At 42.1% G+C, this 16,661-nt stretch overlaps 3 protein-coding genes across 5 annotated transcripts in view; all 3 read right to left on the reverse strand.

The window, feature by feature from the left end:
* The window catches only part of arhgap21b (Rho GTPase activating protein 21b), a 32,276-nt gene extending 29,016 nt beyond the window's left edge, over positions 1 to 3,260 (reverse strand). For all 3 annotated transcript variants that reach the window (XM_084480938.1, XM_084480939.1, XM_084480937.1), the window contains exons 1-2: positions 3,049 to 3,260; positions 1,954 to 2,166 (exon numbers count right to left, since the gene is read on the reverse strand). In XM_084480938.1, the coding sequence (XP_084337064.1) occupies positions 1,954 to 2,028 (75 nt within the window). In that variant the 5' untranslated portion in view covers positions 2,029 to 2,166; positions 3,049 to 3,260. The remainder of the gene's footprint in view (positions 1 to 1,953; positions 2,167 to 3,048) is intronic.
* Positions 3,261 to 5,445: 2,185 nt separating this feature from the next.
* prtfdc1b (phosphoribosyl transferase domain containing 1b) lies at positions 5,446 to 9,067 on the reverse strand (the record flags this gene model as incomplete). Its single annotated transcript, XM_084480682.1, has 9 exons — positions 5,446 to 5,530; positions 5,656 to 5,732; positions 5,858 to 5,904; positions 6,120 to 6,202; positions 6,846 to 6,863; positions 7,989 to 8,054; positions 8,391 to 8,574; positions 8,674 to 8,780; positions 9,023 to 9,067. The coding sequence occupies 9 exons, from the start codon at positions 9,065 to 9,067 to the stop codon at positions 5,483 to 5,485; spliced, it is 675 nt and encodes a 224-aa protein (XP_084336808.1). The 3' UTR covers positions 5,446 to 5,482.
* Positions 9,068 to 12,291: 3,224 nt separating this feature from the next.
* The window catches only part of pbx1a (pre-B-cell leukemia homeobox 1a), a gene marked incomplete at its 5' end in the record, with an annotated part of 12,773 nt that continues 8,403 nt past the window's right edge, over positions 12,292 to 16,661 (reverse strand). The window contains 3 exons of the mRNA XM_084481508.1: positions 12,292 to 12,531; positions 14,915 to 15,004; positions 16,263 to 16,375. Coding sequence (XP_084337634.1) covers positions 12,439 to 12,531; positions 14,915 to 15,004; positions 16,263 to 16,375 — 296 coding nt within the window. The 3' untranslated portion in view covers positions 12,292 to 12,438. The remainder of the gene's footprint in view (positions 12,532 to 14,914; positions 15,005 to 16,262; positions 16,376 to 16,661) is intronic.

A 16,661-nucleotide genomic window follows, 5' to 3' on the forward strand; every position in this document is an offset into this window, starting at 1 on the left:
GTTTAAAACCAAAAGTTGTTACTTTGATAGCAACTCTTCCAGACACCAAATGATAATTAGAAGTAAGTGGAGAGGTCCTAACTATTATTAATCTCTTACTTAGGACATGGTTACGTCCATACCTTTCTGACGAAACTAAGCAAGGATTCAGGGAACTGGCTAGGCTTTGACTGAGAATACCAAAAGGGATACAGATTCAGAGTGTTACTTGATTCATCATTGTAATTTCCCGAAAACCACAGAGTTGCAGACTCTAGGGAGTTTCCATTTCAAAATTAGCACATGAATTGGTGTGTCTTTAAAAGTCAAATAAAAAAAGAAACCAAAGAAAGGATGATTACTGGACTACTACATTTTGGCTTGTCCACACAAATGAGTCAAAATGTGTTCTTATTCTTTTACGGACAGAAAATGAAGACCAAAGCAATTTAATCCAGCAATATTACGATTTTGATTGAAGCAACACATTTGTATTTGCACCTTTCCAGTAGAATAGGAGACATCTTGGACGGTCTCTCTAAAGGGTGTCACTGCGTATTGAAAACCAACAGACAGCCTTGTTTGTTGACAACACAAACTGTTGTGAACTCTTGACACGGGCCAAGAGGAGGACTTGAGATGCATAAATAAACTTAGCTTCAGTCTCTGGAAAAGAGACCAGAACGTGTGTCGGTTACCAGTATTTGCCCATCAAATACATTGGAATACGGGCATTCTGGTCATTACATATATTAACTAGAAACAGGTTGTTAATCTTGAATGAGCCCAAGGCCAGGTTGAATAATATGTACTGCTTGCATAATGTGTTTAATGTGCATTTCTTTAACTCTTTAATGAGCTGAAGTGGGTATGGGAAAATAAGATGTGATACCAACAGTGGCTTTCAAATGCATATATTTGTTTTAGCATGGACACTGGTTGCTGGAGAAGTACTATGATAGGTTGCAATAGAAGTGACACAACGACAAGCCAATAATCCATTAAAAAGGAGGAGATAGTAATGAAACAGGGTCATGAAAACTACTGATTCTGTGAACAGTTGACCCCGCGTCCAACGTGAGTACTTAGCCGTCTCACAAAGGTCTTCATTCAGACCCTGAGCCCACTGAGAAGCAGATGGTGTGCTGTCTGGTAGTATAGGTGTAACAGCTTAAATGTCTTCTGGCGGTGAACTGAATAAAAAGAGCTTTCATTGCATTTTCAAGCCCTCAGTGCACCAAAACGATTTGTGTGTGATGTAATCCAATACGAGACTACCTTTGTGTTAAGTTTTCACACGCCAGTTTTCTAGCGTGTTTTCCTTATGCCCTAGTGTCATTATGGAGAGCCCCCACTCAGCTGACTTTCACACAGGCCGTCCAGAGACTTATCTGCAATCCTAGACTACATTCTGCTTAGGCTGTAAGTGGTTTAAACAAAACAAGTGAAATAAAATTGATTACACAGCGTTTGTCTACAAGTTATATGAATCTACTCTTTGTTTGATTAAATGCCTTGGTAAAAAGAAAAAAAAGAAAAAAGGCATATCAGCTTATTAATCACGACTGTGTATAAGTAATCTCTGACAGGCCCAGACATAATTGTTCAAGCACTCATCCGTGCAAACAGGATTGCGATAAACGTTCGACTCACTGTATAACAGTTCTGTCTGGTTTGCAGGCAACAATTTAACTCAAAAGGAAAATGGCAAATGTGCTTGTGGGTGACCTAAGCTGATATCTACAACACAAGATGAAGACCCCAGAGAAGAGAAAGCAAACGGAACAAACAAAAACATCATTGGGGGGGTTACAAATGTCACATGTTGCTGGTGAAACAACACCAGTGCCATGCAAATAACTAGTATAGGCAGTGAAACCATGGCACAAACCCTTTAGCACCAAGCACTTATAAATGACTTGATACATGTGTTGGATGAGCGAGAAGTTAAGGGTTATGGGGTTGTTTGTTTACCTCACAGTAAGAAGTTCTTGGTTGTTGTCGCTCATCATCGTCACCGAAGGGATGAACCCGGCGCGATGCCATCATTCAACTTTGGTTAAGATGCTGTGATCCGTAAAGTCCCACATCGAAAATGATTGATCCAGTAGTGTGAAAGGGAAATACGTGTGCTCGGCTAAGTGCGCTTCACGGCTCCATTCTTGCTCCTGTGCTGATCCAGCTGCGCTGTAAAGAGAAGGTCGTGTTAAAGTGTTAAAGTGTTTACTCCGTGTTCATAGATGGGCTTGCTGAGCGCAAGGTGTAAAGCAGATAAACGATCACCAGACGCTATTAACTAGTATTTACCATCGGACGATGGGACCGTCAAGGTGTTTGGTACAAAGTACATATCTACTAAACGTAAAGGTTTTCACTTTTATAATGGTTCAACACGCTCCATGGTTGAAAAAAAGTCAATATATGGATACAAAATGTCATGGCGTAACTTAGGACAAAACGTTTTAAAACCATTTGATTTACAAAGAGTGTCAGTCATTTAAACAGACGGTGTTATTACGTCGTAGTATTGCCGTCCCTAAATAAATAAATAAAAACACAAGCGGGGCACGGAGCTCCTCATTCAGAGACACGCCGTCAACACTGAATAATGGGCCAGTAACAAGTGTTTGTTTAGGAGTGTGGAGCACACGACCCCGAACCAAACAACGCCAAGTTTAAACCCAGTGTAACCCACCCATCTATGCCTAGTATCGAACCCCACTACCGACACACTGATCCATTAAAATGTGTTTTTGAAGCCCATCTGTGTGTCTATGGAGATCAATGGTCAGCACCCTGCTGTTGTTCTCGTGCTAAGCGACCCACAATGGCCAGGCGGCTCGAGCTCACGTTACTCCCATCGCCGCCGTACATGGCGAGGCTAAACACTGAGATTATCAATCACACACGCCAGATACACTGGAACTTTTCTCCAAAAACGGGAAGCCCACGGTATTCGATACGATTGAATGGTAAACTCGCCCATCAGACACAACAACGAAGCCAGCAGCAGCAACAGGCTGGCGCTAGTGTTAGCCTCCGAGCTACAGGCTAGTGGAACAAAGTTACCTGCGGTATCGGGAGTTCAAAAGTGGACGCAGGCAAGGTGGAGCGGCCGTGTTTCCCCATGGAAGTGAGTGAAACGGGTCGGTAAATCCCGCCGCGGCGTTCCCGACATTGTCGATGAACGGTATACGTGTTTGTTTTTCCGTACGACCGTTTTGTTTAACTGTCGTTTCAGGTCCACATAGGGGGAGGCGCACGCGGCTGTTGGTAGTACGGGCTGGGATCGGGTCCGGTGTTCCCCACTCTTTCTCCTGGCTGGAGCCACCTTCTGTTCGCCAATATACCCGCGGCCAATCACAATGCGCGTTGTATCGGACTCGACCAACCAGATGCGTCCTTGCACAATGCTTCGTTGCTGGCTTCCAACAACTTTTTTTTCTTCTTTTTTTTTTGGTAACTGAGCTCCTTTCTATCGAGCGAGACAACTGAACTGTTTGAAAACTATACATGTACCAGACGCCGTGTGTAGTAAACAATGTACTGTAATTGTAATACGATTTGTATAAAGATAAGATTTGTGTTAAGATGAGGGTTATGTTAATCACCACCACCCACACACAACAAGTGCTGTTACACTCCATTTCAAATACAGTAGTCACATGTCCTAGTTCATAGTGAGGTCGAAGTAGGCTGGCATGTGGACGGCAGTAGATGTGAATGTGGAATGTGAATTCCCACTGGTCTTATTACAGATAGCATATTGGACTCTAAACTAATTATAAACCCCCCAACATAAATGTAATATAAAGCCACATTAAAACACCACCATTGCCATTACGACCATTTTAACATGCTTGGGCATTCGGTCGTACACATGCAACACGAGAGAGAATTGGAAGACTTAAACGTGCACTGATTCCCAGGGCTTTGACAAATGTCCCTTTTATTTCTACCAACATAAGGGGCCACCTGTTCTAGGGATTGGCAGCTTTTGTTGAAGAGGTCACCCTAAGGAAGCAGACTTTCATAAAGCTGTCCTGCTAGGCTGCTTAGACTTTAAAACTAGAACCTCGTATCCAATAATTCCTCGATATGCCTTGCAAGCAGATAGAACTATTTTGTATTTTATTTTTTTGCATTAATTAATAAAAGCGTTTAAAATTAACACAATATGCATATAATATTACTTAATATTGGTTATGTTTGGAACATATCTCATATTCACAATAAAAGCATAATGCCAAATGACTATAATTCCAAGCAGACCTCTAACAGGTGGATAGCAGTTTTTTGTTTTTACAACACTTCCTGTCTCCAGCTTAAACATATGCTTGGAGTCATATGTCAGTTGTGTTCAAGGCCAGCAATTTACACAATGTACTCTATTTGCAATCTCTTCATCTACAACTGGCCTATTTACACTAAAGCGGTTGTTTAAGGTTAGACTACTTTTGCCAAAATCACTTTGGAAATGTGGTTGTAACCACATTACAATAACATTTAATGCAGAACTGGTGAATGAGTGAACACAAGTTTTATTTTTTAGTACTGTGTCTAGTACAATAGGTTACCACAACAGTGTAACAGCCTTAAAACGAGGCAAAGTAACAATAAAAAAAACAATGAATCGAAACAATGAATATTACTGGGACATTATGTGTTCACAGAAGTACACCTTATTGACAATGCAATTACCACATTCAAATCATTTAGCTACCATGTTATGTACAACAGGCTGAGAAATTCATGGTACATGTGAACGTTTAGTGTGAAAGAAGCCATTTTAGTTTTCCCTGAAAACAGGTAGAGCAGCAGTGTGACAAAGACAAATAACTGAAACAGTTGAGAGGGTCACGTAACGATAAAGATGATCTACCGTTCCATTTCTAAAACTGAGCAAGAAGTTGTTCACTAGTTTTACGTGATGAATCACATTATACAGGTAATGTATCAAGGTCATTACATAGCAAAATCCAAACAATTGAGATGCTCATTTTATATATAAGTAAAAATGGTATAAGTACACTATGTTAATAAAGTAGAGGATATGACCTATGAACCCAGTGTAAACCGAACTGTGCTTTCCCATTTCTGAAAAAACAACAACTTGTAAACATAATATGTAACAGTTATTCAAAAATATGAGTGCTGAAAGGATTAATGGATCTACGGGTCGATTGACATTGTATTCTAGGTTTTATAGTCATTTATTATGTAAAACATATATTTTTTTCTGATGGTTAGTGTCAATTCATAACTTTGATAATTAATTTGATAATAATTTGAACCTGTGTTAGCCGTTATTATTTGATTAAAAAAAAGTACTGGTTACAGTATTACATCTCCACTGTGTGAGAACACTGTCTTACTTGAAAGATGTGTTGAGCTTTTCAAATTAATGGGTTAATGTTAACATGGAATTAAGAGAAAAGAAAGTGTCCAAGCTTGCCATAATTCTACTCCAGATAGAGCAATCAATGCTTGCACCGTCATCCACTTAAATCTTATATTTCATCTTCCCACTTTCACTGAGGACACAGATATGCTAGAAAAAAGCAAGACAGAGGAATATTTATTTCAATGAGAAACATTGCACCGATTTTTTTTTTCTACAATAGAATCATTGTGACTACAAATTGGCACAATGAAAGAAGCAGCAACGTAACTCACATCAAGATCTCTGAAGTACTCATTGTAGTCCAGGGCATAGCCAACCACAAAGCGATTCGGTATCTCAAAGCCAACATCTGAAAGGACAAGACAGTGGGAAATGCTAGGTAATCCCCAGACAAAGTAGACTTAAGCTTTGTTTTAATGGAAATTCATGCATGAGTCATAAAGTAATAGAAAACCGGGCTGCTCAACAACATACAGTCAGGGAGGCAGGCCACACTATAAGGAACTCTCTTCACCAGTAACCTTAGAAGAGACACAAAAGAACACATTCAACACAACATCCTAAACTGTGACACACTTGACTAGTGTATTATGAATTTTTCTAGTGTATTAAGCATTAAGGGCATCCTTTGTAAACCTGTGCCATTGCTCGCCTGTTGTCTAGACTCAAGAGGAGGAAATTAAGTGACTTGAAGAGCAGGTCAAATGGGCCATTTCGTGTTTCATCCGAGACTCACCCTGCTACTTTGATCATTTTTGGCCTGAAGCCTTCCACATGCTTCAGGAGCATTTTCAGTGTCTTTCCTGTATCTACAATGGCCTGGGAGAAGCAGACAAATAACTTCAGTTAAGCAGGTGACCCAGAACTGTCCGACTTTGCAGGACAACCGTGAAAGGCGTCTGATCTTTGAGCCATCAAAGAATGGCACAATGTTGTATTTTGTTATCCTTGGTTGCATGTTTACTTAAATGCTACGTAATAACTTCCATGGAAAAAAACAGTCACACAGTAATGACTGCATTGCTGAATGACTGAACACAACTGAATATAACAAGTAAAGCGGTAACAGCAGATGTAGACTTAGCGATGCGTAACATAGTGATGCATGTTCAAACCAAGGATAAAGACTGCTGTATCTACATACCAAATAGACATTTGAATAATGAATAATCATTATGGCTGTACATGCAGTTCCCTCTGTACATGGACTCACATAGAGGATCCCACATCTGCTCTCACAACAATGTTTAGAGCATTCCCTTTTTCATACGGCTCTAAAACCGTTGAACAAAGACCCAATTAATTAAAAAGTTTGCTCTTGTCCAAGCCAAGTCCCCTGCAGTAGAATAAGGATGTCTTGCGTTGACCTAAAAATAAATCTGGGGCAATAAACAGGCTATATTTTAGTTAGTTGAGTTGGAGGAAAACAAAATAAGGAGAAGCAAGAACCAGGTTGGCTTACCTCCACGATGAGGACGTTCTATGGGAGATGTGGGAGATGAAGGGGGAAAACAAAGTTAACACACTACTGTAAACAACTTGACAAAGATAACAAGTTTAACTTGGAGGCAAACTTCTATTTCCTTTCTTCTTTTGTTTTACTTGTCGAAAGCCGAACAAACAGAGTTCAAATGATTCTAAAAAAAGGGGAGTTGCAGACTTGGGGATGAGATCATGTACTGTAATCATATTGTAATGCTCAGAATTGTACAAGCTGAGTTACTTAAGAAAGGATTATGACATCATTATACTTAAATTACTATACTTTTAAAGGTTAATACATGTGTTGTCGAGTAGGCCTATCCTACATTCCATGTATGATATAAATGATTGTGAGTATGTAACATGGTCATTTTGGTTCATACAATATGAAAAAAACATTTTTTGTTAGGCAAAAGCCCTTTGGTTCACTACAAGGATATATTCATCATGAATATACAGATATCCCCAACGACACATCACGGGTGTGTGACAAAACTCATGTCCAATCATTGATTCCTTCTCAGACATTGTACAGCGCCCATGAAAAGTTCTTCCTAGTAAAAATACAACTCACTAGGCAGTTAGTCAGACTCCATAAATCAATCATGCTTGAGGCGTCGAGCCACACCCTGTGTGTATCCTGTATATTGGTGTGTCCCAATGGGGAATTGGGAATTAAGTGACTGGGCAAACACAATCATTTTTCTTATTTGGGAAATAGTTGGGAAATTTGTCAGCGATCCGAACCTGCCCTAGGGACCTTTACTGTGTCACGTATGGTGGTGGAAAAATGTGTTCATATACACAAAGAAGAACTGTAATGATTCACAGAGAGGCAACATAGTCAGATAGTATAACAGTCATGTGATACATTCTTTGGTTTTCATTCATCATCACTATCGGCGATGCTGTGTCATTAAATGTGTGTACGTGCGTGCGGTTGTGTGGACAAAGTCAGTACAGGGAGGACTATAGGACGCAATCGCTGGCGTTTTAGGACTGTGGGGTTGAAGGTAAACTATGGCTGATGGCGCCCCCTTGAGGTTGTTTCAAGCATTGTAAAAAAAAAAAAAACTAAAATGATTAGTTGTAATAACTCATTCCTTATTTTGTTATTGATTACCTTTCCATTCAAAAAAGATAAGTCCTCTGCACCAACAATTTGTAAATCCTCTGTTGAATGGTCATTCTACAACACAGAGCAGAAAGCCACATCGGGATTAACAGTTTCAATATTGAATTGTTGAAATAAATATTCTTAATAAAATGCGCTTTTGAATTATATGCATTTCCCACATTTCTTAGATATTTGTAAACATTAAATTCGATAAATTATGGTGTTGTTTTTTTAAAATCACATTGTTCATATTTTAATTGCATCTCCCCATGCATTTGTGCAAACCTAATCTGTAGCCTTGGCAATCATGGTTTACAACAATGTAACTCATAAGTGATTCGATCTATAACACAATAACCAAACAATACAGACGACTAGCCTACATATGTGCACTTGCACTAGTCGCACCAGGTAGCTCTTGAGGCGGATGAAGTGGACCCTCATGGGGATGGTTCGGTTGGAGTTGCGACTCAGAGCTTTGAGCCCTTCCACCAGGTCGGCGGAGAACTGGTAGCCCCCCTTCAGTACACACAACACCACCAAGTCGTGGTTTCCAAGATCATCCATGATGTTGCGGGCAAGCCGCTCGGTCCTTCAATAAAACATCAAACATAGATATAAGATCAGCTGGACGTCTCATAAGAGGACATAACAGAACATCAACCTGAGTCTGAGTATCGCCGTCTACTACCTGTCCATGATCACCCCATGAGGAATGTAGACACAGTCGATATCCCCCGAGTAGTGAGTAGGAGAACTAAAGAGGTCCAGGCTGTACCCCGGCCAGTCATCCTCGATCTATCGAGACGGGAGAGTGAACAAATAACCTTCAAGTTCGCATAATAATGAGAAAAAAGTTATCAAAGTTACATTCATTCACACAATCACTATTCACAAAGTCGACAAGTGCATGGAATAGTTATGGCTGTATAGGCCTACACTTTCACCCGTTCGCCAGATAAAGTCTGCGCAGCCATCAATGCGTTACGTTTGGTCAGAGTTTGTCCACCAATCATTTATTTTTATTGAATTAGGCCTACCACAATGCCACAGGCCCCTGCAGTTTTGCCGACGACATCTGCCATGTTGCTTTTCTTCAAAGTACCAGGATTCTGCTTCTGAGTTTCTCCACTTTTGAAAAAAAGAAAACACCATCGTGTGTGACGTCATCAATGAAAGAGGAGGAGTATCGACATGAATGATCATCACATTTGTGCTTTATCGCGATGCACGGCGATAGACATGTGCAATGTGCAATATTCAACGTAGCTCATCAGTGGCTCTATTAAAAAAAATCGTACTTTTACACATTCAGTAACAATAGCAGTCTGTGTGCGTGTAGGCCTGTGTGTAAACGCACCTGCTCACATATTGTTTACTTTATAATGCAATCGTTGACTTTAAGACGCACATATACGCTTAACGGTGTATTAGACCAGTTACACCTGTTTAAGAAGATATACATTTACGCAGGGTAGTAATCCTGCATAAAATGTGGTAACATTGCCCCCTTGCGGTACAATTGAGAACCTGTTTGGAGAAACAATCAGCCCTTGTTGAAGTTCTATGGACGTGCGTGGCCTTTCATACCATTCATAAAGGGGTTCTCAAACAGTAACTTTGTTTTGATTTCAAAACATGTTATGCATTTATATTTTGTAAATAATAACAACAGGACTGTAAAATTGTAGCTGCAGTTCGACTCCAAAAGCTTTTAGGCTGTTTTGTAATCTATGTCTTTGAGTCGAGACAACGTGAGTCTGGTTTTTCAGTTCTGTTATGATGCGCGTTTCGAGATAGAGGGTCTCGTCAATGTAAGGATGGGATGGATGCAGGACTTGTGAAATTGTTTGGAAGCAAGCCCTGTATGTGAGAACAAGCGTCTATGTGTCCTCCCTTGCGGCATGCAGGAGAGCAATCTGCGTTTGACGTTTCACACTCGCCTCACAGTCAGGGCTTGTGACCATCGGTGTCTTTGCTACCCGGTCACGGTGCTTCCCTCAGCTCGACCTATATACGGCAATATGAATATTTCATTGTTATACAAACAATTATCTCAGATGTGTCACTGTCTTGCCAGATAACATCAGTGGGTGTCTCTTAAAAAAGTATCTGTCCCTGAAACATGGCCTGAATTGGTAAGATATTTATTTATTAGTGTTTTAAAGTATGTACATTTGTAATGTGTGAGATACAACAATACCTTTAAGTTATATTGTCATTGTTTATTTATTAAACAAATATAGAACAGTGCTTGCCTAAATGTATGATGAAAAGCCTGTAAAATTGTATTTCTGAGTGTGTGCGTGTTTTTTTGTGTGTGTGTGTGTGTGTGTGTGTGTGTGTGAGAGAGAGTTTGTGTGTGTGTGTGTGTGTGTGTGTGTGTGTGTGTGTGTGTGTGTGTGTGTGTGTGCGTGCTTGTGCGTGTGTGTGTGTGTGTGTGTGTGTGTGTGTGTGTGTGTGTGTGTGTGTGTGTGCGTGCATGTGTGTCTACGTGCATGTGTGTGTGTGTGTGTGTGTGTGTGTGTATGTGTGTGTGTAATCGAGTGAGCGTACACTTGAGATAATAACCTATATCATCAGGTACCAAAATATATGAGATAATACATCAGCTCGGTGCCTTTATTGAAGACAGGGAGACGATGTACCATTAGAAGTGAGCCCTCAGCAGGGCCTGACCCGGCCTCACTCTATTCCCCACGCTCTGTGTGGACTTCCTGCTCCGTAACCACTGACGCCGGCACGTCAAATTAGGTAGATGGAATGAAAATGCCTATTTTTTGGTGATTCGTAAAACGTAAGAATAACCGCTGATGAATATTCTCGCTGTACAAGATAGCATTTTAATTGGTCGAAAACAAATAAGAACATTATTCAAGCACAATGCTGCACGTTGAGCAAGTTTCATGTGGAGAGCAACACAAAATGGAATTGGAGGCGTTTAGCTTTTAGGACACAAAATAGAAACCCACAAAACATGTTTTATACAAACAAGACGTGGGTCCGGTGAAACACAGTCTGACATGTTGAGCTGTCTCCTCTTGTCATATTGATGACCATATATTCGAAAATCTGAATGAGCGAAATTTAAGCATGGTAGCATTTGTCAAGGTTCGTCCAGAGTCCTTAAAAGAACAATATATATTTGTGGCAACATCCGCTCAGCATGGCTCCGTCTCTTCATCAGAATGGGCATGTAATGGTATCATTCAGTATTTGTTTTACAGTGTAGATTCAGACCATTTGTTTCCTGTACAGCACAAGTATTGCCTAATGTACAACATACATGTTAAGGTGAAGTGGAATTGGTCCGATTTAATTTGAGGCTATTTGAATGTAATACAACAACAAAAATAACAAAGAATATAACATACTACAAAATAGGAAGGGGAAAAAAAGAGTAAATCTTTGTATTTTTCCACTTATTTATCGATTTGATGTGTTTAACGTTTCTGTGCATGTATATTTCTCATGGCCTGTTCAAAGCACACGGTATTGCACTGGTGCCAAGAGAAATACATATATTAGTAAAGAAGTTACATTAGAATGTAGTTTAAATTGAAAAATGATAATTTGGCTGTTCTGAAAAATAAAATCTAGTATCACAATTACTGTGTTTAATTTGAGCACATTGAAGAGATAACCTTTGAAGCAGGTTATTTAATTGCTCCAATGCCCTACTTTGGCAACAAAGCCATTGCTTTAGGGAAACCACCTGACTGTGCATTAACGCTCCGCTGAATGAATGATCAGGCCAATCCAGCTCCTCTGAGTTCATGACAAGTATTTATTTTTCTTATTGTTTACAGATAACATACGTCACAGGGTTACCTTAGAGGTAATATCTCCCGACAGCAATCGGATCGGACTGGTCGGAGACAGATGGGAAGATGAGCATTATCAAGAACACATTGTAAACAACTAATCAATATTTAAGTCTAAATGGCGTACCATAGAATAGGTGAGAGACAACAAAATGTACGTAAGAAGATGTGCCTCTTGCTTGCAAAGACAAAAAGTCATTTTTTTTACAAAACAAATAATGGGTCACTGACATTTTTTAGTACTTTTTTTTGTGGCTGAGAGGTAGAATGATGTAGTTTCAGTCAAAACCAAATGGGTTGATTAATTAATGGTATCACGTCATTTCATCGTCATGAGTGAAAACATCACATGTGAATAAGTAAACCCAGCCCTCTGAATATAATGTGTAATCTGTACAAACAACTCCATTCAATACCCAACCGTTTTCATTTTCATCGTGATATTCTTTTAGTTTTGTGTCGAGTTCCCGAATGTCCAACATCATAGCAGAAGAAAGTTTGTTTTTTTAATTCCTTTCCAGAGATAGGATTTCCCGCTCTTCCCAAAAACCTTGGACCGGTGAATTCCTTTATCTTTAATACTGTGAAGAGCAAGGCCAGTTCGTTTTTTGTAGGTGTGGAGATTGAACTATTCAGTTGGAGGTGTCCGAATGAACGCTTCCGGGGCCTTCTGTGGGTGATGTCACTGACGAGGGGGTGGGCGCATCTTGCCAGCCACCATTCGCCTGTGAAGATAACACATGACGACAATAAGTACAGCAATGGCAGGAATGTGACCAACAACCCTGCTAAAAAAACACGTGTGCATTTCTACTGTTAACCACTGCTACTGTGTAATGATTCTGAGATCTTATAATATGTTTTATCATTTATTAAATATATATACATACCCTAACACTTTAAAAGTAAGTGAAAAAAAAAGTGATTTAAGTTTGAATAATTTTCAATTAAAGCCATGAGCATGAAATAAAAAACACGCTCCAATGTCGCTTTTTCTGGTCTAGCAGATGCCATAAAACAAAAAATAAATAAAAAATATATAAATATATATATAAATAAACCCTGTTGCACTTCGACTTGCATAGTGCTGTCGGTTCTTCATATAAAAATAAGGATCTGGCTCCCTCTTTGTCCACCTAGCATCAAAAGTGACATCCATAATTTCAGCTAAACAGACGTAGTGCTACACAGACCTTTTATATACCCCTCAGCGTGCCCTACTGATGATAAAAGAATCAATTATAGCAAATTATTACACCGGCTTTTGGGCAAAAAGAAAATACATCTTTGTAAAATAGAAACCGTCTCTAATCACGGGAGAAGGTCGACCGAGGACCATTAGGGACATTAATAGCAATTTCCATGCCATTAGTGAATGCCTCAAACGGCCATTGGCAGCCTCTCATTTTCAAAGCCTGTTATTTCACATAAAGACTATCTGTCATCCTATTCACAACCGGCGAGAGGAGAAAAAGAAAAGAGACAGAGGAAAAAAAGAGAAACATTTCAAATCTTCAGCGCTGGCAACACCCACCAGCAATTTAAGGGGGTGTAATTTCTGTTCTAGCTCGAGAGGGAGGGGGGGACCCCCCCCTCGCCTGACTCACAGGATATTGTTTGGGTAAATAACAAAGCCCTCTGCACTGCATCCACTAGTCTGAGACGCCAACAATTCTAAATCGTTAGTCTCTCCACACACACGGCTCACCCACTATAGTCACTTTTAAAATGTTGTCGTTTTAAGCATATTTGTTACGATTACGATCAAGTCAAAGTCGTCCTCTTAATTTTCTATTATGAAGATTAATATTGTATGTCCCCTATCCAAGAATATTCTCAATATATAAGTCCTGGTAATACAATCTATCTTTTTCTTTATTTTTTTTTATAAACATTTTCTAAATAGATAAAATGATTGGAATGGTATACATTTGCACCTGCACCTATCAATGACTCAATGACTGAATCAGAATTTGAGATAAAATACAGAAATGTATTTCCATATTTTCAATGCAGCCTGTTTAGTTTCATGACATTATTGACCTGACCGCACAGAAAGGCCACGTCGTCAGACTGCGAATCTGCCAATGATGTTATTTTAGCATCGAGAGGGAGGGAGGCAGGGAGGGAGGGAGGGAGGGAGGGAGGAGGGATCGGGGCTGGGGCCAGGCACTGGGGCTGGGGAGGGGGAGGGGGAGGAGGAGGGGGGTGTTACAGGCCTGGCTGTCAGTGTCACTGCGAGTGTGGACGGCTGATCTGACCAATGAGCTTGGACTGCTAGCCCAAAGCCCCGCTCCTTCTGTGTCTGTATCTGTCGTATTGATTCCGCTCCGTTCCCGTGCTGCCTGTCGCTGTGCATCTACATGCTAACACGCACCGCCCGGAGTAAAGCCTGTCTCTCGTCGTGGCGCACTGACTAACGACAAACAACACCGCAAAAAACTCAAACTCAAACTAAAAAACGAAAAAAACAGGCGGACTAGGTATGCTTACCATACACAGCCTGTGTGGGGTCAAACTCATTTAGAAAATCAAACTGAAAAAAAAAAAAAATACCGGCGACTTTTCTTCTCTCTTCAAGAGTCCACGGTATGTTTTGAACGGACAGGAGGCGGACCTCTCAGGTAGGAGGCTGACACCTGCGTCCTTGCACTCGCGGACTGCAGGTGCCATGCTAACGCTAATGCCCTGCGACAGACTCGGAGCGCGTCCAGCCCCTCAGCATGGCCGCCGCCTCATTGCCTGCCACCCAGGGCATGACTGGGGGGGGAGGTGGTTAGGGGGAGGGAGGGTGGGGAGGGGAGTAAATGCTTGGACATCAGCCCAAGCCCCCCCCCCCCCCACCCCCTTCCATAAAAGTCTGCTAAGTGCCATCACCCCGCCCGCCAGCTAGCCAGCCCCCTGCCCTCTACGCACACACACACACACACACACAAACACACACAAACACACACACACACACACACACACACACACTGAGAAATAATTGCTAAAGACGAAGGGGGACGCTGGGGGGAGGGGGGGGGGGGGTGTGAGGTGGGGGAGGGAAGGGAGAGAAGGCCGGGACAAGGTGGGAAAGGGGGGAGCGATTGTTTACAGGTTTCTTACGTTGATGCCCTGTGGACTGTACATCTGGCTGGCTGCCAGACTGTCACTGTATCCTCCGGTCTGGCTGATAACATGGCGAAGAGTATCCACCTGGAACGGGGGGGGGGGGGGGGGGAAGGGGAGCACAGGGACAAAGAGGAGAGCCCGGTCAGAACAATGGGGGCTGGGGGGACGAGGCCCGTCGTGCATCACGGAAAGGTCAGAGTGATAGTAAAAGGGTATCGTAAACAGAAGGCGAAAAACAGAGAGGAAGGTTACAAACGGAATGGAATTGGCTACTATTTCAACCCCTGATAACAAACATCGGAAAGGACAAAGAGGCATCCGTTTTTTGCGAATGATTACAGTTTTTTTTTCCGGTTAGGACGCACCGCAGCACTATCGGAACACCTTTATACTTGAACTTTAATTTCTACGATTCGTTTTTTTGGGTGCCAAAAAAACATAATTCATGTCCTTCGTGGATAGCTTTATATGCAGGCTTTTTATGTTCCAAAAAGGTAATGATGTAGGGACGGCAGTGGACCGATATTGCAAATTCCATTGAGTTACTTTTCATGAAATGGTGAAACCATCAGAGCATGTTGAGATGGAAATCACTTTAGCAAACGACCTTAAAGCGACAGAAACACGAGTTTCAAACCAAGACTGACTTCTCCTTTATGGAGAGAGCATGCCCGGCTGTCATGCATATTCATGAATGACCTCAAGCCTCTTCAAAGAGCCCATTTGTAAATGAGGATAGAGGGACCGAGATAAAAACAAAACAATGGTGAAAGTGTTACCCCCAAATTACCGTAATCAGCCCGGGGGGAGGGGGGGGGGGGGGGGTGTTGGGGGGCGGTGGAGAGGGGGTGTGGAGGGCTGCTGGCACTAATAACAACTGAGAGTTGTAACAACCTAAAGAACTCTTTCTGTGGGTGGCTCGTCAACGTCTACTGGGGCAAGGTCAGGGGCCGCCGCCGCCGCCCCGCGGCTACAGGAGCACTTGTCAGGTCTCCCTGATGGGTGTTGCATCGTTTCCAAAACTGTCTGCGCTCGTCTCCTCATTTGGCGTTGGTGACAACGGCCCCCCGCATTAACGCCGACCCCCCGCGGGCTGCGTCTGACCTCTGGCACTCTGGCCAAGGTCAAGAGCCGCCGTCGCCGTAGCGATGGGCCATCTACTGGGTCAGTGTGTGTGTGTTGTGTCATTGGGACTGCCTGTCATTGTTCACTGTTGGATCTGTGTGGGGTGGGGGTGGGGGTGGGGGTGGTGGGGGGGGGGGGGGGGGGGGGGGGGGGGGCACAGGTCGGCCATTTTGGGGGTGGGATCAGACCAGGAGCGGGCCGTAGCAGAGGTGCCTACCTGGGATTGTATGTTGGCCCCCACCTGCCCCCCTTGGTAAGAGTCCCCATTGAGGGCCTGCACACTCATGAACAAGTCTCCGGAGTTTGACATGTTAAAAGAGCCGGCAGAACCTGAGAATAGGTATAGAGAGCAAGGAGAGGGGGGGGAGAGAGAGAGAGAGAGCGCGAGAGAGAGAGAGAGAGAGAGAGAGAGAGAGAGAGAGAGAGAGACACACACATACACAGAGGAAGAGACACAGACACAGACAGTAGAAAAACAGTAGGAAGGAAAAGGAAAGAGGGAAGGAAATAAGGAGTTAAAATTACCATGCAAAAGTGCTTTAAGTTGGTTAGTGAGGGAAGGCATTAGACAATAGGTGTGGAGAGCATAACAAGAAAAAACATTACAAGGAACCGT

Source organism: Micromesistius poutassou (genome assembly GCF_964030765.1).
Source record: "Micromesistius poutassou genome assembly, chromosome: 16".
Classification (NCBI taxonomy): domain Eukaryota; kingdom Metazoa; phylum Chordata; class Actinopteri; order Gadiformes; family Gadidae; genus Micromesistius; species Micromesistius poutassou.